General features: G+C 40.5%; 1 protein-coding gene across 1 annotated transcript in view; it reads left to right on the top strand.

Moving 5' to 3' along the window:
• LOC114647614 (uncharacterized) overlaps nucleotides 1–21,226 on the top strand; it is a 53,257-nt gene extending 32,031 nt beyond the window's left edge. Inside the window, exons 5-6 of the mRNA XM_028796223.2 lie at nucleotides 6,435–6,542; nucleotides 20,192–21,226. Of these exons, the coding sequence (XP_028652056.2) occupies nucleotides 6,435–6,542; nucleotides 20,192–20,317 (234 nt within the window). The 3' untranslated portion in view covers nucleotides 20,318–21,226. The remainder of the gene's footprint in view (nucleotides 1–6,434; nucleotides 6,543–20,191) is intronic.
• Nucleotides 21,227–27,775: the final 6,549 nt, after the last annotated feature.

Here is a 27,775-nt window from a genome sequence, read left to right on the forward strand (position 1 = left end):
CTTAGTTATGGGACACACTTTGAACCCTTTGTAGGTAGTAGAGGAGGAGAGAATGAAAGCAAAACTCAGTGCCATTATGAACTATGCTGCACATCCTCTTTCTGACACACCAACACTGAGGACTTTCAGCCAACAAATAATTTAGTGTGTCAAGAAGCACTATGGGAGCTCCTTTATACCAACAGCATACGCTTGCATAACGCCTCGATGTGACTGTGACAGCTCTTTTTATCTTCAGCCAAGTCAGTTTTTTTTTTCTTTTTAGTAATACTTGTGTGTATTCGTTTGTCATAATATTTAGGTATTTATTTACTATTAATTCCATTTCTGTAAAAGTCCAGTTTCTGCCTTGGAGAGTGTCTGATCAGCCCTGGACAGCAGGGGTGTGGTGAAGGTGGCACAACTGGCACACAGCTACATTCACTTCATGACACATGCAATCTTGGGAAAGCAAACAGTGTTGTTGAAGACCTCAGTGAGCCGAGTTTCATTTCACATTCAATTTCATGTTATACATTTGTATTGTTTTTAAAGTGTATTTGGTGCTTTTTTGTTTTTTGCCTTACTGGTTATTGTATTGTTTGTCCGATGTTCACAGAATGCGAAGCTTATATAGAAATATGTATTGCTTGTGAATTAAGTGCATCATTTCAAGCTGTCTAAGGATACGGTGTGGTGGGGTGATATGGGAAATGGATGGCATAAATGCACTTTGGCTCAAGTGGCATTTGTAACCATTTTAAATAATGTGGGCAGCACAATGACACTCTGGCCTCTGGTTAGGTACCTAGCCTGGTTATCCTGCCTATTTGTTGAATTCCAGTGTCCTCCCTCTTCCTAAAGACATGTGGCCTAAAAGGGGGACGCTCCAGCTTCTCAAACCCGACACAGACAGACACAAGGCACAAATCCAGCACATCACACAAGTGTTTTATTCATGGGAAATACTTTCCCAATCGTTTCCCACAGCACCAACCCCAACACAAATAAAACAGAGGAATAAACACACAGCACTTGGTGTTCTTTCTTTTCTCTTACTCTTTCCACCTCTTCCTTCCTCCTGCAAGCTTTGTCTTCTCCCTCTCGGCTCCTGCTCCCAGAATGAAGGCAATGGGGAGTACTTCTGGTGGCCCGTTAGCATGGTCTGGAAGCACTTCTTGGTGAGGCAGAAGCCCAACGAAGTACGGCTCTGGAGCCCCTGCACACCCCATGGCGGCACCCATGAAACCCAACAGGGATGAGCAACAGGACTTCATCTCCCATGAAGCACTGGAGGGAGTCTGTGGTGCTGCAGCAAACCAGGGAGGCTGCCATCTAGCATTCTGTGGGAAGTAATGCCCTATGACTGTTTTTTCCTCCAGTGCTTCTGTTAAAGACCCCAGCTGTCCACCACAATGTAAATGTGATGGACTGGATTCACAGTCATGTTTGATTTCTGCCTCATTCCTAATACTGTCAGGATAGACATCAGCTTCCCCTACACTTTAAAGGAATGAACACTTTGAAAAACAGAGATGGAGTGATGTGTAACCAGACTCCCATCAAGACATGGGGCTCTGATCCCCAGCAATCAAAACTTGAGCTGAACATGCTTAGCAAAAAGATAGATGGAGGGATGATTTCCTTAATGGACCCTTCTGTCAGTTTCTTACTGTGACACACCATGTTGGGCAACAGCCAACATCCAGTGTCACCTCTGAGGACATTTAGAGGCTTTCCTGGCCACACCAGTTGTAAACAGGAACCAGTCCTGGACAGAATACCAATCAACCACAGGGCCTATCAATTTAAATTTGATGCTTAACCTAACCTGCGCATTTCTAGGATGTGGGAGTAATGCTGGAGCACCCAGATGACAAAACACACACAGACATGGATAGATCATAGAAACTCCACACTGACAGTGACCCGGTGTGGAATACAGTTTCAGGATGCTGCACCAATGAGGCTTTATTCCTTACCAGTGTGCCTCTCTAAATATTGCAGTTGCCTTTTGCGGTCCTACCTCCATATTGCATACACTCAGGTCCACCATCCAGCCTTAAGGATCTCCTGCTTCTTGGAAGGTGACCTTCAGCATCAAGACCTGAAATCTGCCTAAAGGTCATTTCCTACATTTGTAAAGTCCTTCTTAGAACCTGCTGGAGTGGACCATCAGTGAAGGACCTTGCATTGCTATAGCTGGCCTTATCTTCTTCCCATTTGTTCATAAACTTGGAGCCCAGTGAGATATAAACTCATATTCAGCCTTAAAGTTCCTGTTTTTATGCCACATGGGCACTCTTTAATAAATGCCACCTGTTCTTTTATCAGGACCATTTCTTTGCAGTCATACTAATTATTACCATCATTTCTAAATACTCTTTGATGGACCAGTGTCCTGGCAGAATGGTTTCTGACTTGTGCCCAGGGCACAGCAGATATGCTCTAGCACCCCTTGAATTGTATTTTTCAGATTTGAAAATGTACTGCAGATACGTCATTTTTAGCTTACTAAAAGAATCACAACATTCAAGATATTAATCCCAATCTCTTGCTCACAAGCTGATTATTCAGGCTGTATTTCAATTGCACAGATAACTAATGCACGGTAAAATGCTCATTCTTGTATGTATTATAACTTGTTTTGTAAGTTGCCATGGATACGAGGTTCCTAAATACACAAATAAATACGTAATAATAATAGTCACATCGTCACATTCACAGAATTCAGTAAAATGTTTACCTGCATGTCTGACCAGCATGCAACATGTCACCTCAGGCATGTATTAAGCTACAGCATTTCATAGAAGCCACATACCAATTTGCAGTGCCTGATTTCTCGTGTTTCTATGTTCTTCTAAATCAGTTGTTTTCCATCTTTATTTTTTCCAAAGTCCTGTAGTGTACCACGGAAATAAGTGACAGTCTCCCTACATAGGCCATACTGAACATTTGCTACAGTCTTGACAAATGTGCTTGTTTATAAACTTACATTTATTAGCAAAAGCATATATGCTATTACAGAGCCTGTTTTCAAAGCATAATGTACAATTAATTGTGTGTTTTTAAAGCAGCTTATATGTTTTTTATTAAAAAGTATTATTTACTAGTACTAGTATCTTAATCATAGCATAAAACAAGTTGACATTTTTATAGATAAATAATAAACAGTAATTACCAACATATTGAATTTGTTACTGCAGATATCTTAATAAGGACAAAAGCTGCTCACTGCTTACTCTGCTCAAGTATTACTTATTTAACAATTAAGTATTGTGGTACACGAGAGACTGGCATAGTCCCACAACAGTTGGGGTGCCAACCCGGCCACCAGTTTAATTGCACACTAAAACAAAAAAAGTTCACAAAATGAACTTCAGATAAACAAAATTAGAACAAGAAGCTTTTCGGCAGGTTCAGTAGTATCTTGGGGTCCGTCCTGTAGCAGGCTTGGGTCAAGACTGAGCTGCCTCCTTCTGGGTACGGCTGCCTTGATCTGGTTGGGACAGGAAGGGGTGGGGCATCTCAGAGCGAAGGGGCTGTTGTTACTTGCCCTCATGGGGTGTCTTCTCAGAGCTGCCTGAGGGAAGAGGCAAGACTGTTAGTGACAGCACTCCCACTCGTCCCGGAGTGGTATCACCCACCTGATCTGAGCCAGCAAGGTGACCCTCTAGCATGACAGTATTTGTGAAAATTTAAAAAATCAAAAGAATTTTTATAATGCAAATTTCCACACTGCAGACATTTTCCTCATAATTGCAAAAGCTACTTGGTTGTCTTCTGGATTCAGCTCTGGAGCATTTCTATCAGTGATAGCCAGACAGACATTCAGATGTGTTTTCTCTCCACATACAACAAGTCAGCAGAAAGGACAAAAGCATCCTGTGGGTCAGTGACAGCAGTCAGGTGGGCAGTCCTGACACCTGTGCAACTTTAAAAGGTAAAAGCGGTGGCAACAGCAGGGGATTTGAAATCAAACTACATTTTCTGTCCTGCGACTGTTAAATCTTTGCCATCATACTAAAACACTTGCATCTCTTATGGCAAGATGACATGTCACCTTTTCTTGTTGGGTCAATACGAGTCACCCGGTCACATTTTAAGTACAGGTTAGTAGCTGCTGTGAATGTATGTTGCACAAGTAAATACGAGTAAGTGTCAAACCCGGAACTGGTATGCACATGCGGGGAGTCCATCCGCTCTCTACCCAGATATGATGTGGACACAGGTGCAATCCAGTTAAACCATACACAGATATAATCTATGTGAAATGAACATTAAAGGGGGTCTTGGAGAAAAATAACAGTCAATGTAGGCTCTATGTGGCATGTTTTAAATATTGATGAAGCAGACTACTTGAAAAAGATCTCGGGCTGAATCTGGGCAGTAAACTTAAGTTTGACACCTGGTGCAGATTCATTTTTAGTATTTTGCTGCTCTTTTATAATTATTTTCAGTTATCATGCTGCTCCCCTGGAAGTTTGCTCGGGCCACCCAGTTAAGAGCCTCTGCTCTAAATCAGAGTTTCTCAACGTTCAGTCCCCGGGGGTCTCCCATGGCTGCAGGTTTTTATTCATTGTTGTCATTATTACCTTTAATTGATCTCATTGTTTAATGAGCTGACCTCTGTTTTCCTTTTATTTTGCATTTCAAAAAGCGCAGTTGCTTACTTTGTTTTTTTTTTTTATTTTAATTCAATTTTTCTGTAGCGTTTGTTTTCTTAATTTTATTTGAATATTGACAACTGATGTTGAGCAGAGCAGACACCAGCATGAATGACCCGAGAGGAGCAGCTACTTTGTGTTACCTACTTGTGTCATTATTAGGAAAGAATTGGCTAAATAATCAAAACATTCTAAAATTCAAAAATATACAGTATTTTAAAGGAAAAGAATAAATTCTTACTCGTCTCACAAATCCATCAATCAACTTTATTTAAAGTGCAGAATCGCCATGTAGCATGGTCCCAATACACTGTACAAATAAGAAGAATATATAGAACATGATAAAAGTAATCAAATAAAAACAAAAATTAAAATAAAACAACCACATCAATGTTGAAGGAATAATAAACAATAAAATTTTAATAAAACAACATTGTTTCACCAAGTTGAGGTATACATATACATTTCTGCTTCATACAGTAAAAAACATAGCATATCCAGTTTGTAATTTCCTTATGGTTGTAAAAAACTGGGAATTAACAGCTTGCTTAATTAAAATAGGAGTCCAATTTAGAGAAGAAGTGAGTTGGGACAAAAACCCTGCAGCCACACGGGGTGCTGAGGACTGAATGATGAGAGCCACTGGTCTAAATAAAAGGGTGCACTCATCTCTCTATTATAAAAAAAAATCTTGGAAGGAGATGAGACATGATTGTCTCAGAGACACTTTCAAGTCCCACGAGACGAGTCTTTGTGCCAAGCGATGTAACCACACCCGGGACCGGAAGCCCCGCGAGACAAGAGCTTATGCAAAGAGATCAGGAAAAGTCTTGTGTGGTTATGTCAGACACATTTCTTGTAGAGAGAAAGAAATGATATTCACAAACGGGCAGTTATACATTGCATTGTTACAATGTAATTCCAAACACGGAATCAAAATTCAATGCGATATTGACGAAAAGGTAAAAGCAAAACGAGATCGAATATATGGACATAGGTGATATGACAGAAGTGTGCTGCATTCAGCCCCTCTCTTCACAACGTGAGCGGAGGAGACGTTTTGGGTGCGCGAAGCATGCAGGTGGCAAAGCCCCCTAGCATTCTCAATAAAAATTACATTAAGTGCTTCCTTTTGGTACAATGATGTTCTCCTTGAAAGATGCTGGTTTATTAGCCTTAATGCAATATTAGAAATTAAGCACATTACAAAAATTTTGCCATTCAGCCCAACTAGCTCGTCCATCTTATTCAGCTAGGTTCTTCAAAATAATATCAAGTTGAGATTTGAAGGTCTTTAAAGTTCTGCTCTCCACCACACTACTCAGTCATGTATTCCAAGTGTCTATTGTTCTTAGTGTGAAGAATCTACCCTTAACAAGTTTCCAGCCATGTCCCTGTGCACTGGTTGCAGATTTGATTTTAAAGTAACAGCTGAAGTCTACTGTACTAATTCCTTTCAGTATTTTAAACACTTCCATCATGTCCCCTTCTTTGTCTAATCTTAAAGTAGATGTGTTCTTGTGCTGTGAGACTACATTCAGTAAAGAACTTGATGAGCTTTCCCATGGTGGTGACTCTATAGACCTGAAAAGGCACTGCCTGGCAGTGTTTGTGTGTGAGTGTTTGGGGTTTATAAGACTGCAATGCCTGCCATTGCATTTAAGGTGTGCCTGCTTCCAGAATGGAGAAATCAAGCAAAGATTCTCACCTAAGTCCCATGTGTAAGGATGTGTACCATCTTCATTTTAGGCACCAAGATGACCTCCTTTGTCTCTTAAATGTTTGCAGGACTTCTTAATGTCAAAGGCAGCCTCCAAGAACTTCTGGACCATGAAGTCTTTTGGAACTGAAAAATCTGCAGTCCTACATGAAGACTACTCAGGTTGGCCCATGGAGGTGATGTATCTTTAGATGCAGAGGATTATTCTGCAGCAAGTTTTATTTGCTTATTTTTTGATAAAAAAAGATATTGTATGCATCTACATGGGTGATGGGTGCCTTTACTTTGACACAGTGTGTGATCTCAGTGTCACACTTGTTGCTGTCATAAATTCACTAGACTAGGAATCCAAGTCACATTTTCTTTCATTCTATTTATATAACTGGACGATCTTGTCGAGGTGTAGACTTTAGAAAGGTAAATGTGTTTGCATGTTTGTAGAGCCTTAAGAAGTGTGTTTTCACTTTAAATAAAATAAAAATCCTTAAATGACCAAGCAAATAAGGAAATTTAAAATAATAGAAAAATAGTAACTTAACCTCTGTGGTGTTAACCTCAAGCATTTCTCCGGTTCAGAATTCAATGCAGACGGTTAATGCTGAATGTCTCTTGGGGTTGAAATTCTGTATAACTACAGTTAACCCTGAACATCTGTTGGGTCTGAAATTACATGTAAAGATGATTAACCCCGAGCATCTGTCGGGTTTGTAATTTTGTGTAAATAGTCTGTTGGTTTATACTGTTATGATTTGATGTAAACTGTTATCCATCTAGTGGTTAAAATAACATAATACTGCAAACAATTATGAACATTTCTATGTTTTGCCACTTTATGGTAACTCATCAGTTTTCATGAGTGGGGCAGAGCCAAAACATAACAATAGTGTGGAAACGAAAAGCTGTAAAGCCAGTTTTAGAACAAACTGAAACTGAACCATTAGTTGAATCAAGCGATAGTAATGACAGTATGAACTGGTCATAAGACCTTGACATGGATAGTAAAACTGATACTATACAACTGAACTGCCGTGATATGCCGGGTGACTTTCCTCAGTAATGCTGTAGTGGGGTGCAGTATCTACGTGGCAAAAATACAAAAGAGCTGTGATCACTTGGCAGGTCAGAAAAGATGTCAGCCCCCTAAGCACCGCTCACCATGCAGCAACAGCTAATGTTTATGTAAGGAGAAATGTGGAAGTCAGTAAGCCTTGTACTGTGGTAGCCTACAGTAACACATGGAGTTCAGGCTCTCATGTGCAAGCAACAGAAAACAATATTTTAAGAAAAGTGCACAAAGAAAGATATTTCTGCTGTACAGTATAGATTGTGATGTCAGGCTGTGCATTGGTGACTTTCTCCAAACATGTCACACGAAGGATATGTACCAAATCTGCATCAGTACACTAGTGGGCACTCGACAGACATTTCCTACTGTATTTATGCTGAAGCTTTGATATTTGAATGCTTCTGTGACATGTAATAACATTTTTTCTTGTTGAAAAAAATTCAACTTTTTGGCTGATTTTTCTGGGGTAAATGAAATGCTTAGGAGGCTACGATTTTATGGCAGATGGTTTTGTGGCACAGCATTAGCTATGCTGTCTTCTGGCAGTCAGTTAGGCTCTGGACTGAAGTTTACATGTTTTTCTCTGTAACTGTATGTGTTTTCTTTCTGAGACTCCACTTTTCCAAGATACCCCCACCTCCTATTCAATGCTTGTATCATGTCATATCCAATCATGTCCTAACGAAGACAGAACAGGCTTTACATTTTTTACCAAAAAAGAAAAAAAAATGCAATACGCAGAAGCAATATGGAAAAAAAGTAAAAGCGCACCATAATTTAATAGTTGATAGAATCACCTTAGGCTGCTTGAAATAATCATTTCCTATCAGAGTAGTTTCTGGCATAACAATACATGAATTTGATCCCAATACTCATCCTCCTCCTCACTGTAATACTCTTTCACTTCATTGATTGATGATTAAGGCCATTTGTTTATTAACAGTTCTCCTAAAAGGCCTAGTAAAGGCTGTTTTTGCCTGAGGAGGTTAAAGAGCTTTGGCCAACTTCTAGCAATGCACCATTGAGAGCATCCTGACCAGACGCATCATGGTTTGGTTTGGTAACCTGACTTGCCAGAATCACAAGCTCCACCAAAGGACTGTGTGTACAGCTTCTAAAATCATTGGAGTTGACTTTCTCCTCCAACCAATGTCTGAAGAGGGCTGAATCCATCATCTCTGATCAAGCATTTCTGCTGGATGATGAGCTCATCCTCTGTTTTGACTTCTGCCCTCTGCTAAACTGCACCAGAACCTATGTATATGCCCCACCTGCCTCAGAGACAGCTTCTTACCTCAGCCATAAGGTTACTGAATGCCTGATCAGCAGCTTGATTTTACCTGCCCTGTACTCTACTGTACCCACCTGCTTGTTTATGTCAAATTCTGCTGTATGTTAGGTGCTATTAAACTGTGCAATCTGTATGTCTGTACAATTCTGTTTTGAGACCATCCACAACGGACGCCGTGAAATGCGATGGCTGCTTGTCCATTGCCGAGATAACTGCATGTTCACAGTGCCACAGAGGCAACCGGAAGCTCATCACCTACTTGCACACTTTTGACCGATAGGTAATGTGGAGAACACTCTAACTTGGCCACTGACCTGGCCCCAGCCCTGCCTGTTTGCTGTGTCTGTGTGTAGTAGAGTGGTAGTTCCCACTGCAATAAATAATGTTGCTGTTCCTCTTTCAAGTAGAATAAAGCTGATTTCCTGAAATCCTCAGACCGAGCCACATCCTTTGGGTGCAAGGCAGCGACGCACACATCACAATACATTAGACCAGTGTTCTGCTATTTATTTATTTGTTTGTTTGTTTATACATAATCTTTTTGTTTCGTTGCCTGTACATACTTCCCTGTTCCTGTGACACAAGAGTTTTACTTTGGTGATACTATGTATGTGACAATAAAGATCTATTCTAGTCTAATTTAATCTAATCTAAAAAAATCAATTTAACACAACCTTGATGAGTCTGGGCTGTGATTTGACCATTATAAATCCACATTCTTTTCTGTTTTAACCAGATTTTATGGTATGCTTGATATCTCTGCACTGTTGCCTGGCCTAATGTCAGCCAGGCGTTATTGTTGGAAAGATGACACATTCTCCTGCAGGATGCTCTGCTATAATTTAGAGTTCATGGTGGACTCGATTGGTTTGAGAGGTTCAGGTCCAGTGTTGTATAAAGAGCCCAATAGCTGTAGTTGAGTAAAGATAGAGATACTGTTTGCTCCATGAGCAAACTACTTAAGCAGCAGTTTTAAAGTATCTGATATTAAGTGTACTTAAGTATTGCAATCACAAGTATATACAGGATCTCTTCCATTTAAAATATAGTCACAGAAGTTCTTACACACTTGAAATAATTCAGACTGCCATTTTCTGTGTGTCAGTCGCAGTGTAATCCCAAAAGTATAAAGCTTGATGCAGCAACGTTCAGTGCGAGCGGCCAGGTCAGCAACTGTATCTTAATTCAGTTGGGAGAGCGTTAACTGGAGAGGCGTCCAGGCTTCCCCCCTTTAGGAAAGAGACAATTCATTCCAGAATTCCCTTTAGTAATGTGAGTTTTCATAATGCCAACATCCAATTACAATTCATTTAAAAGGAAAACATTTTTAAGTGTTGTTCCCTGGTATCAGAAATGACCCCCAGTTTTGTTCAAATAACATCAAACTACATGACCATTGGCAGATTTAGTTTAATATTAAGCTTAGTCTTTAAAACAAACCCTAACAAGACACTGCTCGTCATTATTGATTTTTGATTAAATGGTTTACCCAGACTTTACCACTTCTAGTTTCACATTCAAAGAAATGGCTTTCAATTTTCCTTGGACTTTTCCAGTGATGCCCAAGATAATGTGAAAAGACATGTGAGCAACAAAAGCACACCATTGCACCTCACCCTGCTCAGTTTATCAGGTAGACATGTGGATATGAGCCATGGAAATAAGTGACACGTCACCAACATCCAGTCCCACCCCCAATATGCAGTCCGGCCCCGCCCTGTGCTGCGGGCTGCAGTGAGGTGTGCTTAGACTGTGACAGTGGAGATAATCAGGTGTTCAAGCCAGTGGGACACATTTGAAAAGTGGGGAAAACCTGTATTTTAGATAATTGACCGAGTACAAAATTGTGCGTATTTGCATAGCAGATTTTAAAATTGTTGTAACAAATGCGTGTAAAAAATATATTGGAGGAAATTTTTGTTTGAAAATACTGTGAACTAAAAGTAGACAGAACATTTTACACTGAAACTATAAATATTGTCTAAGCATAATCAAGTAGAGTAGCAAAGCATTTCTGCATTGTTACTATACATGAAAATAAAGTTTATTTGTAAATAGTTTGAGAAAAATTAATTAAAAAAAACACAACTTGACAGAATCATTTTTGTTTTGTAGTGTAGTAATACGTTTTTACACACAGAATTTTTGACAAAAAAAAGTCAATTAAATTAATATTATTATTAGGTTGATTTAATTCTATTACCACTACAACATTGTTACAATAAGAATAATGCAAGATGAAAATATAGTTAACAAAAACAAATATTAAATGTCAAACAAATAATACTACGGATTTTTCATGATAAAACTGTCGGTTGCTTTTATGGAGCATACCAGAAATGTTCCGAGCATTAGCTGGATGATAACATACATAGAAGACCGTAAGATTGTTACAGTCTGCTTTATACAGTATATAAGATTGTGGCAAATTGTTGGAGAGGTGTTCATTGAAGGTGCTTTGTGGAAATAAAACTCTTTATTGTATTTATATTCTTATATTGTGGACTGTGTTGCTGTATTCACAAGATTGTTACAGTCTGCTTTATATATAAGATAGACAAAAGATGCTAACAGACAACACAAAACATAAAATCCTCACAGGTGGCGCAGTGGTAGTGCTGCTGCTTTGCAGTAAGGAGACTGTGGAAGATTGTGGGTTCGCTTCCCTGTGTGGATAGCGCTTTGAGTACTGTGAAAAGTGCTATATAAATGTAATGAATTATTATAAAATTACAAGATTAGTTGGACTTTTTCTCTCCCATAGACTTCCATAAGGCTCATCCAGTGAGTGCCCTTCATAATGTTTGGTACAAAAATATTTTTCCTTGATTTCCCCTTCTCTGTGCCACAGTTTAAAATTGCAAATCAAACAATTCAGACTGATTAAAGTCCACATTGCAGATTTTAATTTCAGGGTATTTGAAGACATTTCGGTCACATCCTGTAGAAATTACAACATGTTTTCTACATGGTCCCCCTATTTCAGGGCGCCATAATCTTTGGGACACAGCAATGATGAGTATATCAAAACAGTCATATTTAGGACTTTGTTGTATATCCTTTGCATGTAACTTATGTATTCCATCTCTTGCCTTAAAGCTCTCGCTCTTATAGAAAAAGGCACATAACTTATGAATTCTGATTTTTCAATTCATCTGTTCTTTAGCTAATTATTAAGCTTCTCATGGTTTACGCTGGCTCACCACCCCCATCACATACTGGTCAGCTTCCTCCAGACACATGGAAGGATTTTTCAGTGCACTTTCTTTTCTTTGTTCAGGTGGTCTCCTTCTTTGTCTTTGGCTGCGCTTTATGTGTGCTGGTGGTAGTGCAGTTTCTCTTCGAGTGTTTCACACAGCAGTCTTGGTTTCTAGCAAAATGACATCTTCTGAACACATATAGTCCCTTTCTGTAGCTTGTGCACTTGCTATTCCTTTAGCAAGGATGGGATAATGGTGACCTTGTGCAAACTCCAATACAGATGAGTATTCCACCATTCCAGTCCAGCATAGTTACTCTCTGCAGTAAAGAGATGGCTTCAGTCTTTTGTGGCTACACCGTATCAGCTATGGGCAGCCAAAGTTAATGGGCCAGGTTGAGATGTAGTGTGGTGAGAGAAGACAGCAATCAGTTAGGATGTTACAAGGGTTTTATAGGGAGGAATAGACACTGTGTCATTGACTTCTTTAGGGCACATAAGCCCATCCTCTTGGTTGACCACTGGTGCAAAGCTCTGCCCATAAATGTTGCTCATCATTGATTTATGGTCATTAGTTCTGAACTTGAGTGTCCAGTTTGCACATTTGACAGAGATGTCCTTGGCTGTTACATGGTTTGTTATTGATCACATTATCAGACAAGGCTGTAGACGCTGCATTCCAAAGGGAAGCCCATTCAGGAAAACTGAGACTTTTAGCTGGCAGTAAGAGTGTCTGTCAGTGATTCACTAAGGCAGGTTTAGTTTCCAGCCTGGCAAAATATATAATGCCAATCTGTCCTATATTAATAAGCCCAATCAAGTTTAATAACCAAAAGCTTAACTCTTGCCTGCTAAACTGATTTTACCATTGTTTAATGTGTTGGTGATTTTGCTGTCCAGTTTCATAAACACACAAGTAATCGACATTCCTGTTAATTTAATCTAGAGAATCGTTCAGTCATATCAGTAGGTATGCATGTTTTTAATCTGTTTATGCTATTTTTGATGTTTTCTTTAATTTGGTTATTTTATAGTTAACTTAATGTAGTGTTTCTTTATAGCTGGTTTATGGATGGTTATGTCCTGTGGCATCCTTTGGTTTTTGTCATGGTCATTGCTTGGCAAGCGGCTAGTACTGCTGAGTTGATTTGTGTTGTCAGGTGACTTCACCACAGCTCTCATATAAGAACAAGAATTGGGCGAGTCTGTCGTCTGAACTTTGAACAAAGAATAACAAAGTTAAGTAGTTAATAGGAATTGCAGCACTTGTGTCCTATCATCAAGTGTAGTATTTTTATTCTGAGTAAAGATAATAAATAATCTGTTGGTGACTAAACTTTTGTTTACCATGTTTCTATATCAATACTCAGAACCAGCCCTACGTTTAAAAGCAAAATTCTACATTGTGTAATAGAAACTGGGGCATCAGCCTGTCCCAAACCCCAACACGAACACACAAAGAGTCCTGGGTTCAGATAAAGGATGGTCTATTAACCGAATTCATTCAACAGTACTCTCTCTCACCACCGCACTGCCCTCCTCCAGTTGAGTGTTGCTGTACATCCTCCCAGCTCCGACTCACCTGAACAAGGGAGTGCGGTCCCTTTTATTAAGGACCCAGGAGTACTTCCAGTGCCAGGGCCACTGCCCGAAAGAAGTACTTCTGGGTTATACGGAAATCCCATTTTAGAGAGCGCATCTCCTGACAACACCCCTTGTGGCACCCATGGTCCCCAGCAGGGCTGTATTGCTGGACCACGTCTCCCAGCATTCCCTGCTGGTTCCCCAGTGGATGCCGATACGGAGGGCTGCTGCCATCTCCTGTTCTGTGAGAATAAAAAGTCCCCAGCAATATCTCCCACTTCCAGTGGGCTGTCTGTTTATCTCTTCTGGCAATCACTTCTGGGTCTGGCTCCTTCTTTCCTCTTAGCTGGGAGGGCCATCTGTCTGCTCAGAGCCTCCTGTCCGGGTAAGGAACCGTCCCCCTCTCTGGTCAAGTGTGGCATTTACAATTGGTAGAATTTTTAGATTTTTTTACTTGAGTAAAGACAACGCAGAGAACAAGTACAGATAACCGCTAATGGTTTGCTTAAACCCTGAAAAAAATTAGACATTGGACATACAGTACCATTGAGGAGTAAAACAAGTTACCAGCATGTGTGTGTGTGTGCGCCATTGCCAACAACTGAAAATGGGGCTGGATGAAAAGGAAAAAGGGTGTCAGTCAGGAATATGAGCTTTTTAAAACTTTCCTCTTCATTATTCCATACACTATTTAGTGTAGGCTTTCTTAAACTTTTTTTTTTTTTTTGTTGTGACCCAATCTTGCCTTTCTTAGTGTCTTCCAGAACCATTCTTTGATGATCTTCAGAATTGTCGATTGCTTCATCAACCTGTAGCAACACCCAATTAGGACACCATATTCGACCCATTCACATTAAATACAACAATGACTCGCGACCCACCACTGGCAGCCTGCGATCCATTTTGGGTCTTGGGCCACAGTTTAAGAATCTCTGCTTTAAAGGTTTCAAAATACATGAATTCTGTAATTAGATTTGTAATTTAGGGTCATTTTCTGTTGGTTCCCTTAGGGGTGCCGGGATTTTGGGTTGTGTTGTTTTGCGGATGATTCAGAGGTTGTGACATGCGGTATAAATGGCTAGCGTCACACAACTCTTATTGTCCACATTTCTGGATAGCCACAAAGAGTTTTTTTGTGGTGTTTAGTGGTATTTTAGTGTCTCTTGGCTTTATTATTTAGTACTATTTCTGACAACACTTTTAGATCATGTTTTGAGTTTTTATCTTTCAACTTTGACCTTGGCCTTTTTGGTGAGTCCCCTTAACATCTTTTTCGAGTCTGATTTTTCCAATCCAAGCAGTCCAGTCACCCAAGGTTTACAGATTGCCACTGTACTAACTGATCCCACGGTCTGTATTCCTCAAACTGGGACATTTATCAACATCTGTGCACAGTCTGTTCTGAAGCCGCTGATATTGGAGACCCCTGCCTCTTTCTTGAATGATTGATATTCAAGTAACATCTGGAAGTGATACAATATGCTTCCTGTATAAAGTAATGTCATCTTAGCGTTCATCTTAGACTGGAAAAAACAAAACTTCTTGATCCTTCCAATCCTCCAGCCCTGCCAGCTCATCACTCATGTCATTGTAGAGGTGACAGGGCACAGTGCCAACTAATACATCCTTCAGGTTCAGGACATCCCAAGGCTAACATTGTAGTTGTCACGTTTACTAACCGGTGGGCCTGCACTGGCCTTTGAAGACCTAAGTGTCACTCATATCTTCCTTGACTGTAAAAGGTTAACATTTCTGACAGGGTTACAAGAGGAGTCCCAAAGTCAGATCCTGGAGGGCCACAGATGCATGAGGTTTTGTTCCAGTCACTTTCTTAATTATTAGTCAATTTCTGCTGAAATTGGAAGAGGTGTTATACTGCTAAGCCATTTATTTAAATAAAGTAACAAATACAGTAAGAATTGGTGTCTAATTATAAAATTGGTTGCAGTGAAAATCTGTGCCCCTCTAGGAACTGAATCTGAGGCTACCTCCACACTACTACATTTTTATTTTTTTTAAATTCAGACATTAGTCTCTGTGTTCATCTTTCGTCATCTTTTGTCCACACTACCCCGAAGATTTTTAATCCCTGAAAATGGAGACTTTTAAAATGCTCTCTAGAGTCGTATACTTCTGAAAACACCGACTCAGTGTTGCAATGTGGATGTGCGAAAATGGAAGAGTTTTGAAAAACCTGTAGGCTCAGACGCTAATCACACTCTGATTGGTTTGGGCTTATCATGTAGCCTTTCTCTGATTGGATCTGGCTCGTTACAATATCTAATTTCCTGATTGGTCACCTTTCACAGATGAAAACCATATTTGAACAGTAGATACAGATAAGTTGCTTTTCAAGACCTGTGCTGTGTTGCTTACCTGTATACATCTAAAATTGCGTGTTCTATAGTTTGAATGCTGCATCCTTGAACAAAAGCTAAATAATTTACTAATTTCTATATTTTTGTGATAAATCAAGTGCCTGGGGTGTTACCGTTCCTTCAAGGATTTTCCCATGGATGTGGGCCTGTCCAGTGCAGGTGAAAGACTGCGTTGTATGCGTTTTTGGTTGAGTGGACAAAGCTTTTTTTGTAATGTGAAATTGCCCAGTGTTTATGGAAATCATTTGTTTGAAAAGCTGTTTTCAAATGAAAACATAAAGAGTGTGGACATAGCCTGGGGTGAATTATATTTAAACAGTGCACTCACTTCGACACATCAGACTTTTCGAGTATGTTTTACTTCCCTTAAAACATCATCCAATGTTCTTTTGTCCTGGAGCAACTCAGTGCTTACTGTTAACATGCGTCTACTCAGCAATTTGAAATTCAAACAATTTAATTTAAGGTAACAAAGTGTGTTTTTTGAATTAGCGCTAAAATGGCTACCAATTTAAAAAATGGTATGAATAAAAACCTGCAGCCAGGTTAGCTCTCTGGGAACTGAATTGGAGACTCCTGGGTTGCAATAACCACAACTGAACAGACGAGGACCCATAAAAACAGCATCTTCTTCTTTCTTAGCGTTTATCCCGAGTTGGAGCAAAGTCCACTTTTCTGCACATTGATCTCCACTTCTTTCGATCGAGGGCGTCATCAGGGGGCGACGTTAGCAAGTCGCATGTCTTCTTTAAGTCGATCAAGCCACAAGCAACTAAAACAGCATTTTGTCTTTACATAAAAAGTATCCATCCAACCATTTTCCAACCTGCTGAATCCGAACACAGGGTCACGGGGGTCTGCTGGAGCCAATCCAAGCCAACACAGGGCACAAGGCAGGAACCAATCCTGGGCAGGGTGCCAACCCACCGCAGGACACACACAAACACACCCACACACCAAGCACACACTAGGGCCAATTTAGAATCGCCAATCCACCTAACCTGCATGTCTTTGGAATGTGGGAGGAAACCGGAGCGTCCGGAGGAAACCCACGCAGACACGGGGAGAACATGCAAACTCCACGCAGGGAGGACCCGGGAAGCGAACCCAGGTCCCCAGATCTCCCAACTGCGAGGCAGCAGCGCTACCCACTGCGCCACCGTGCCGCCCACATAAAAAGTATATTTAATTTAATTAATTTTATATAATTTGTGCAATATTACTGCATTTTATTATTTTTTGGATGTTACTGAATTTTTTTGCCAGGTTTTAAGTTTCAAAAAATCACAAGTGACCCCTACTTTGTGTTCTGTGGGTTTTTGAACAGATCTGCAAATTTGTGTTTTATGACTGCTAATTCTGTATTTAGTTGCATTATTGTGGTATTTCCATCTACTTACCCTTAACCTAGGGGTAAGTGTACTTCTCAGGTTCGTTACCGGGTTGGTCTACTGTCGTACCTTAAGATGAACACACACATACATAGATATACGCATACACAGAGAAACTCAACAGTGCCCTATGAATGACACACACACAGCTGGGTAACCTCTAGCACTTTAAACCACACAAGTACCTTAGGAATAACACAGCCTGTCACTCTCTCAGCACTTCAAGAGACTTATTATTGTTGGCATGAACAACATACAATGTTTAAAAATATATCTCAGACATAAATATTACTTTAGTCTCTAGGAATATATTCAAACATCAACGCCATTCTGCAGATGGGGAAAGAGAGAAAAGATTAAAGATCAGTGCGGACCCCTGGTTTAGCAGATAATCACACTTACTCAAGACTGTAAGCCGTCCCCCATGCGCATGCGCGTGACACCTGTTATATTCTGTGTCGATATATCATACAGGCAATGGACTCCGGAGTGGTGTGTGTTGGTGCACATAAGAGCTCTACTGCACTTTGTACACTTGACAGTAAATGAGAACTAAACTGATCATGCTGCATTGTATTTTTTATCAAAGCCTTAGATCTTTGAATAAGCCAGGGCCACACGCATGTCAGAACACAGTGGCAATAAACACATAAACATTACACACTTCCTGTGGTGTATCGTGTGCACATGCAGTACAAAAACACTGGGGAAATGGAAGGGGCAGATTAGGCAACAGAGCCAAGCCAGGATGAAAAACATGGAAGTGCCACAAAGCAGAGACTGGATTTTATAGTGCATGCCGAGTCACTCTTGATGAGGATATGATAATAAAAGAAAGACAACATTTCTGAGTCAGTTAAAGTAATTAGTAGCTTTCACAGTTTCTTCTTGGTAGACATTTACTCAAACCCATAATATGGTGACGTAGTTCTAACTTGTGGTGTGCAGCAACTTTAAATGACATAATGTACACATATAAAGAGGTAGATTTATTCAAGCACACAGTAAATCAAAACAGTTCCTGACTGTTATTACTGTGATTTGGTTGACGCCGTTATCCAAGGTGACTTACAACATTGGAGAGAAACAACTGGGGCCATTTTTTTTTTGTTTTTCCAATTGGCGCATAGGCAGGTGACGTGACCTGCTCATAGCCAGGCAGTGTCAGCAATTATAATAATAACAATAATTCATTCCATTTATAGTGTGTTTTTCTAACCAACACAAAAACACTTTACAAACAGAGTAGGGAGCCACTTCAGCCACCACCAATGTGTAGCATCCCCCTGGATGAAGCAGCCATTTTTGTTCAAGGCCAAAAGACCACTGGGCATCCTACTAAAAAATATGCCAAAGTAGCTCATTATTGTTATGCTGCACATTCCCAGATGAATTGATGCGGTGCATCCTGGGAGATGGAGTGTCCACATCTCTTCCAATAGCCCAGGTGGCTGCAGAGTACATTGATCACATTATGGCTGCAGAGAGGACGGATGATGACTAGGAGTGGACTTGAACGCAGGACACTGGCCCCAAAAAGCAGCAGTATTATTCACTGCACCACTTTGTTGGCCCCCAGCATTCTCTTCAACGTTTAGGAATTTGTTACAAATGTGGCACTAATGAAACTTTATACAGGTTTGGAATGTTGGCACTGTGGTTAGGACTGCTGCCTTACAGCACATGGACCCAGGTTCCATTGCGGTGGTCTCCATGCCTGCAGAGGGTTTTTACTGGGATTCGTGGATTTTTTCCGACATCTGCTTTCTTTTTATTCACTTAACCAGTAGCCAAATTAAAATCAGGTGCAGCTAAGAGGGAGCTAACAAATAACTCTATACCCCGTGCACCTGTGTGTAATTATTAAAATAAAGAATATATAAAAAGAATAACAAAGAACGTTATTAGAACAAGGCACACATTTTCTTTTTCCCTGGAGAGCTGCGACTCTTAATGGCAGAATAAGAGCAGAATGTCATGATTCCATTTACAGAAGCTATCAACTTGTAATTGTAACCAAGTGGTCAGACTCAAGAGGTGCCATTTGTTAGCACTGCTGCTTCACAGCTCTGCCATCCTGGCTCTAACTCGGTGCCCCTACCATTGTCTGTGTGCAGTTTTCACGTTCTCCCTGTGGCTTTATGGAGTGTGAATGCTTTCCTCTCACCTTTAAGGGTTTCATGCAGATATTCCACTTTCTTTCCAAACTCCCCCCAGATGTGCAGGTTACGTTGACTGTCATCTCAAAGCTGGTGGCATGTGTGAGTGTGCCCTGGCATGGACTGGCTTTCCATTTAAGCTTAATGCCTCTTTTGCACTCAGTACCATCGGGATAGAACGTGGTTCAATACAACCAGAAATGGGAAAAAAAGGTTCAGGTAATAGTTGGTGTGGATGGATGCAGGAATGACAGGACACAAAAGGAAAAATTTGGGGTGCCAACCGGGTCATCCCATTTAATGTTCAGTAAGTCAAACAAAAGAACCACTCCTTGGTGTATTTGCCCTATGGGATTCTGGGCTGAAAACAAAAGAAAAGGTTTTGGCTTGCTAGACGTAAGTTAAGTCAGTCTGTTCGGGAGCTTCGACTGGTGGGCAGCTCTTGCCAAGAATGACATCTTCATCCGGGAAGCTGGGGCTTTTATGGAGGGATGGAGTCAGCTGGGTGGTTTCTCTGCACTGTGGAGAAAGAAGGAGATGACACTGCTAGCGATAGCGCCCCCTCTCGACCCAGTGGGTTATTGCTACATACCTCGAATAGAGCCTGTAAGGAGATCCTCCAGTGTGCATGCGTGACAAAGGATGGAAATAATTTAATCAGTTTGGGCAGAGTTGAGATGAAGCAAAGGAAAGGTGAACACAGACTGCACTCTTCAGTGTTCTAATTGTGAAAATCTTTCCTTTTTTATCCAATCAGAATGATTCAGATGATGAAGACGGGTCACCTCAAGCCTGCCGATGTGCCTTGTTTCCAAAGAAGCGTGTCCAAGCAGTTAATGGCTGCGAAGAAAACAACTCCTGGATTTGTGAAAAGAGAATATAAAATGAATTTTCAGGGTCCTTTGCATAATATATTTCCTAGGAACTTTATTTTATTTTCTGTAGGGTGGGATTTTGTTCTGTGAGTTATAAAAAAAAAAAAACTTAATACACTTTAAATTAAAAATTCCATTTGTCAAGCTGGCTTAATCCACGGCACTGCAGGGTGGTGAGCCCATGTGGGCAGTGACAGGAGAAAAGTAAGAACCAACCCAGCAGGGGGCGCCAGTACTTCATGGGATACTTTCAGGCACAGACATACAGCCGCTCAGATTAGGGCAGTGTTGGAGTTGGCACTTAACCAAGGCTGAACTTATCTGGGATGCTTTCAAGACTGGCATTTATTTATGCATTAATTTTTTATTTTCCATGCCTGTCTTGAAGGTGACTAACATGTTTGCCATTTATCTTTATGTGTTCAGATGTATAAATGATGCTATATTATTTTTGTGTCCCCCCACAATGCCAATTTGAACTACATGGACATTGGCATTTTCTGTGGGTTTGTTTATAGGTTGGTATAAAGTGATGCCTGGGTGAGCACACTGTGTGATGCCACAAATAATTACATATAAAAGATGGGGACGCTAACCTTCGCATCATCCAAGTTTGCAGATAACCTAACAAAAAACCTTAACATTTCACACGCAAAGCCTCAGCTTGTGTCTCTTTCTCAGTTAAGTCTTTGTTGTTTTTGACCTCATCCTTTGGTTTGGTTTAGGATTTTGAATTCTTGCTAATGATCTTAGGCTACGTTTGACTTCTGCAATTCTCCCGATCCTGTTTCCTTTGCTTTGATGGTGTCCCTTTCCTTCCTCGCCCCAAAAGATGAGAAAGGAAAAGAGGGGTATCGACAAAAACCCAAAAAAAGCCCAAGGAAGGACACACAAAGTCCACATGAAATTGTGGAGCAACAGCACTAACCACTGCACCACCGTCCTGCTCAACAACAAAATGAAGTGGTGCACAATGCAAAGACTAAACCTTGGTGACATAATCCTCAGGTGGCCTTCTGGCCTAACATTCTTCCAACAATGGAGTAGGAATTTTTTAGGAACTGATAAGAAAACTATATGTCGCATACGGCTATACTGGGAACAATGGAAATAAAGTGAGGAGTCACCCAGTCCACCTATGATGACAGCAGATCAACACACTGTGGAATTAATGATTTGTTACAGAATGTGAAATGAAACATCAGAAGTGTATGAAGAATCAATGGCCACTTATATACATGTAAAAATCAAATACAGAGCTTTCTTTTTTCTTTCATCCATCGATATTTCTCCCCAAATACTTCAGAAGTCTTATTTTGTTTTGAAAAGTGGCTAAGGTTAGGACCAGGTTGGAGTTAAAGTTAAGGTTCATACATTAAATTATTAGTTTTTATTTACATATTACATCATTTTGTCTTCCAGGGTGCCAGGTGAAGGCACAGGTGAAGGGTAGTGTTGATTGGTGAATTTTCTGGGTTCACTTGCGATTTTGTTAGATGATTCCCAGAAAATTCATTATGCGGCTGGATTAGGCAAACCTCTCTTTCTCAGCACTCCATGATGCTTTGCGAGGCTGCAGAACCGTAGCTAGCAATGTTACCTGTGCCTCCTCTATTCCATCCTTTCCTACAAGTAAGTTGAGGCCTACTTCCCTAACGTTACTTGTCAGTTATTCAGTCATATGCTCAAAACATGTAAAATGCATGGATTTTTTGCTAAAATATTGTTAGATACTTCCAGAAAAATCAACGCACATCATAAACATAAAACACATTCCTATAACATGCGCAGTAGTGCAGTTATTAACATTGTTGTCGCACAGCTCAGGTTACATTTTTGGCCACAATTATTTCTCTTAGCATAGTTGTCAGATGCTTCCCTAGCTACTTAAAAGACCATTGCACCTTTATAATCTGCTCAAATCTAGTTCACTTTCTCCTTCCCCATTGACTTTTGCCAGAAAACCTTTCCATGATTTTGATGAAGTCAAGGTGAAGTGAATTCAGTGCAGTTCACTGTTTGAAGGCTATGAGAAGTGGAATTTAGTTAATGTGGAAAGACCACCAGTCTGCCTCCAGCTCCACACACACTGGTGCGAGTTAAGTAGTATAAAGGAGGACAGGTGGTCTACTTTATCTGACTCGTGGCATTAGCGTGACCCCTAGCAATGACCCCTGTTATGTTTCATGGGGGATTTTGTTTTTTTCTTTTCTGTCTGTTTTGTTTCTTTTTAATGTTTGGTTTTAGTTTAATTTTGGTTAATTGCTTTTGCTTAGTGTTAGTTCAATGTGTTTCTCCCTTAACGTTACTTGTGTATTTAAGTTGTGAAATGAGTCTCCCATTTAGGTAAGTGTCCTCACATGCTCAGTTTAAGTAAGCTGCAGCACCTGAGGGCTATCATCACCCGTGTCTGCCACTTCATCAGTGGACTTCAGCTCACCGTGTCCTTGCAGCTCTTTCTGATTTCTTTACAGTGATGTCTCTGCCTTCTGGGAAAGTGAGGCACTGCTCTCCATCAACCAGCAGATGGTGCTGTGCAAAAGTGAAATAAGTACTATTGTTAAAATGATTACGGCAAACTCAAATTAATCATTACAATCAATTTTTTTTGCTAATTGCAATTTCAGATATACAAACATATTTCTTTTTGGAGTCTGTGAAGTTTTCTATGTGCCTAGCTCTGCTGTCCTGTTTCTGGGAAGGCCCTTGGACCCTGAAGTGTTCTGCCTTTCCTTTTGCTCAGGTGTGCAGATGTGCAGCCGCAGTGTTTCAGTTACGCATTGGACCGTGAAGACCAGAGCCGTTTTTAAGCAACATGTTGACTGAGTTTTTGAGATGTAATGTAAAGGGTGCATGGTCTTGTACAGTACATCTCACTATCTTGGAATAGACGTCATCATTACAATTTAACACTTTGCCAATTGAAAAAATTATGAATATCCATTTGCATCTCCGATTACTATATATACTCGTGGATAAGTTCTTCCACAGATAAGTTGGGACTTGATTTTATCGTATAATTTCTGGTACTTTATAATGTCGGTCGTATAAGTCGAATGTGGAAAACTCACGCTATTGGTCCAAGAGATTATGATATGCTAACGCCCACCTGAGAGAGTAACCACAGAGTACACTGCCTTTTTTTCTATGTGGGTGCAGCAATGCGCTGTATCCGCTCTGCTCCTAACCCCTCTCACTCGCTCTATTGTGCCTACGTGACCACACAGTAATACCCAAACTATTCCGAAGCAACGTTTGCACTGATTTGTGTTTTTTGTATCTCACACACTCATACACCTTTAGTGTAAGAGTACCCCTTATCTGCGATGGAGTGTTCGATCAGAAGAAAATATGAAGCTGGTTTTGAATTAAACGTTGTTGAAGTAGCGAAAGAAATTGGTAACTGCGCTGCTGCAACAAAATTCGATGTGTCTGAGAAACTGATACGAGATTGGACTAGGCAAGAAGATATATATAAAAGAAAAATTTAAGTGTCGCATTTTTGAACGGGCATATAGGTCAGGGTCTGATTTTATCATCGATTTATCGGGTTTCAAGACCGACTTATACGTGAATATATATGGTATATGATGTTGATTTTGGTGTTGTCTGGTGGTTGCTGTTGTAAGACTGTGTCTCCAGGGATTATTGTAAGAAGCCACAAGCCCAAGAGATGTAAATGTGAACCAAAAATCATAGTCAGTGCCAAGGCTAAAGCCAGAAGACATAGCACAGGCAACCAAACCAAAGGGACCAACCAAACAAAGTCAAAAGCAAAAAAGGTATTCAAGAACTGTGAAACAGACATAGCACTTTGGCCTATTTAGCTAGAAACTAACTACCGCTAAGAAACTGGATTGTTTTTTTTTTTTGTTTTTTTTTTTGTCCAACAGAGAGCTGTTTATAGTTGGAATCATGGCCATATTTATATCGAAAGTCTAATGAGGTCATAAAGCATGACGATCATGATCACGTGATGGGCAACCTCAATCCCGAGACAAATTACTTCCTGTCAAGTGATGTTCTGATCGTGTGGCATAAATAAATAAAGCAAAAACTTCCAAATGGAAAAATAAAATTCCAAAACAACTGAAAATGTTTAAAAAAAAGAAATGAATGATGCCCCAAAAAGTGTATAGTTATAACAGTTGTACTGTATAACAATATGTTAACAGATTATTTTTTGTGATAGTCAGCTGAAGTCATCATTTTATCATCACCGGTGCTGGTATCTTAATACTTTGTGAGTCGCACTGTCTATCTCTCTCTCTCTCACTCCTTCATGAGAGGTGTACTTGAGGCCGTCTCCTTCCTCGGCCACCTGCCAATTGCACCTCCACAGCTCCTTCTATTCGCACCTGATGATCATATCTCTAACTTGCTCACTGCCTGTTCATTCGCACTGCCGGCTCTTCCTCACACTACTTAATTGGGGTCAAAGACAATACTAACTGCACGCACTTTCCCCAACTCTGTAAGCCAATTGAAGGCCAGGATCTTTCCCAAGGCTCATCAGCAGCTATGTCCATAGCTTTAGGGAGAGTAGCAGGTCTCACAGGGATCAGTGCCTGATCATCTTTATCTCTCTGTCTCTCACACGCGCACACACACATGCAGACACACGCACAGCCTCCTCATGACTTGTAATTGTAGGGTCCAGACTAGAGGAGGCTTTGTTTTATACTTCATCCTTGGGACAACTACAAGCAATTTGTCAGAGGATCTCAATGACCTTGGGGGACATAAACAGTAGGGAGGTCTGAGATACATGGTGGAGGGAGACCATTCAGTGCCTGAAAAACAAATAATAAAGTCAATTCTCTGTTTAACGGGTAACCAATGGAGAGCAGTCAAGACTTGTGGAATGTACTCGTACTTTATGATGCCAGTTAAAAGACAAACGGCAGTTTTTGGGGCATTCTGGAGTGTGGATAGTAAAGTCTGGCTAGGTCTGGTATAAAGTGCATGGAAGTAGTCTACTCTGGATGATACAGAAGTCCCAAGGAGACATCACACTTTTGAGATCATTCTTAACTGATAGAAAGAAGCTCAAATAACAGAATTCATTAGGTTGTCAAATTTTAAACACAGGTCAAAGATCCAAGTGGCCCAACTGAAAACTTTTGTTCTTGTTCTTGTGTATTTGGTTTATTAGGTTTTTCTGTTTTTTGACTGCTGCCTTAATGTTTTATGTTTTGTTTGTATTTTTTGATCTTTTTGCATTTTCTGCACCTTTTCCGGATTTTGTCCCTATTTAAAAATGTAGTATTAGTTTTGTCCTTTTCTCTGAATCTTTGTACCTTTTCTCACTGGAACCTTTTGCTTGGATTTCTTGCATCTTTTCACTTTACGTTATATGAATTCTTTGCTTTGAATCGACTGAATCTTTTGGTTGGCTTGACTTTTGTTTAATTAAATAAACTCAATTCCTTGTGTGATGCCAGGTTTTTTTCCCCTCTCTCCTTTTGTATATTGGTGGCAAAGCATAACAAGTCCAAAAACTGGAACTAGAGCAAGTATTCAGCCTCTTGACCTGCAGCAGATTCCAATGAAAAGAATCCCTTTGAAACCATCACCTCCAAGAGGCCAGAAGTCTGAAGCCAACTTTCATCAGGAAAGTACTGGAGTGCCCCCGTGGTGCTGCTCAGAAAGTGGAACACCAAAGCAACAGTCTGTTATGTGCCAAGGCCAATGCAGAAAACTCTTGTGGCAGTATATAAATCCTAGTAATGAAGTCTCACTTCACTGGGCCTGCTGTTTTATTGTTGTATTTTTTTATTATATTATCACTGTTGGTGGAGAAGGCGGCTTTGAACATTACAGTTCAATAAATCAGTTATTGTGTCTGTGTCTGACTTAATATTTTGCATTTTGTATTGATATATTAAAGGTTTATATTTAAAAAGTCTACAACCGTCTTTTGCCTAAAAATAAACATGAGAGAATACAAAAATGAAATTAAAATAACATTTCTCTCATGAACTGGGATTTCTAAGCACTAAAGAGTTCCGAAGCACTTCCAATAATGCCCACTAGAGGGGGCTATCACCAGCAAACCCTGGCTTGTAATAATGGCAAGCACTGAATCTTTAAAAAGTCTGTTCTTCACAATCACTCTGAAGCTCCATACAGCCATGGATTTGCCACTCCCAGGCATGTTCAAAATGAACCGCCAGGAATTGTGGGAGACCTTCAGTGATTGGCAGGTGGCCCCGCTTCTTGTGCCAACCACCCACAAAACCCATGGAACATAACACAAGCAGCTTACATACATAAACAAAATCACAACCAAATGAATGGTGCACGTAAACAACATAAATCAAAGAATCAAAAATGAACAAAAGAGACATAAAACATGACTCTAAACCCAAGGCTGAGACGTGATGACAATTTCATTCTCAAGCTCACTTAGTTCAATTCAGGTTTGTGGGAGGCTGCAGCCAATCCTGGCAGCATCAGACACAGGGCAGTAACTAACATTGGGCAGGGCATCCATGCACCGAGGGGTTCACTGCTGCACATACCCACACGTTTACATTCTCCATTAACCTTACATGTGTTTCTGTGGGTTGTGGTGGAAGGGGTGCATTTTTAGGATGTTTCTTTTGTAGTGTTTTTATTTTTTAGTGGCAGACTGATTGTGTGCCCCTGGGCAGTCCCGATTCTGATCATCAATGACACAGGGAACTAAATCAAAACAAGCAGACAGATAAAATACGTCATGGCATAAACCCAAATTTAAAATGAAAGTTTTGTATTGGGAATGAAACGACATTTACAGCCAAAGTTCACTTTATACTATAAACAGCCACATCTTTCTTTGCTCTCTTTTGGCAGTGTGGTTAAAAGGTTAAGCTGTAAGTCACAAGGCTGTCATTTCTGTCCCCTTCACCCCATCACTAGGTGACCCTTCCTTGACCTGCTCATTAGAACATCAGAACAATCCAGATGAGATCAGGCCATTCAGCCCAACAAAGCTCGACAGTCCTACCCACATCAAGTCAAGTTTTGAAAGTCCCTAAAGCTCCGCTGTCTACCACACTACTTGGTAGCTTATTCCAAATTGTTCCATTGAACAAGAGTAATTCAGTTCTGTACATGTGAGGTGTCTTTGGACAGTGACCTATAGTGAGGTGCAATATACTGTACAGTAAGTGAGAGCAGTGTAAGGGACAGTCGGCAGCCCAACCCGGCCGGCACGCCCAAGAGACAGAAGGATGGGAGATGACACCTTCTTTAGGGCACTGCCTTCCCCAGAACGCTAGATGGCAGCTCCCTGGGGTTGAAGCGGTGCCCCAGATTCCCACAGGGCACCATGGAACTTGGAGTTCTTTACCTGAGCCCTGTTGAGGTACCATGGGTGCCGCCAGGAGGCACTGCAAAGACTGAGGAGCCATATGGCATGGGGTTTCCGTCTTACCCAGAAGTGCTTACAGACTACGTGAGTGGAACAGCAGAGCCAGAGT

The sequence above is a fragment of the Erpetoichthys calabaricus genome, chromosome 3 (assembly GCF_900747795.2).
Source record: "Erpetoichthys calabaricus chromosome 3, fErpCal1.3, whole genome shotgun sequence".
In the NCBI taxonomy this organism is placed as follows: Eukaryota; Metazoa; Chordata; class Cladistia; order Polypteriformes; family Polypteridae; genus Erpetoichthys; species Erpetoichthys calabaricus.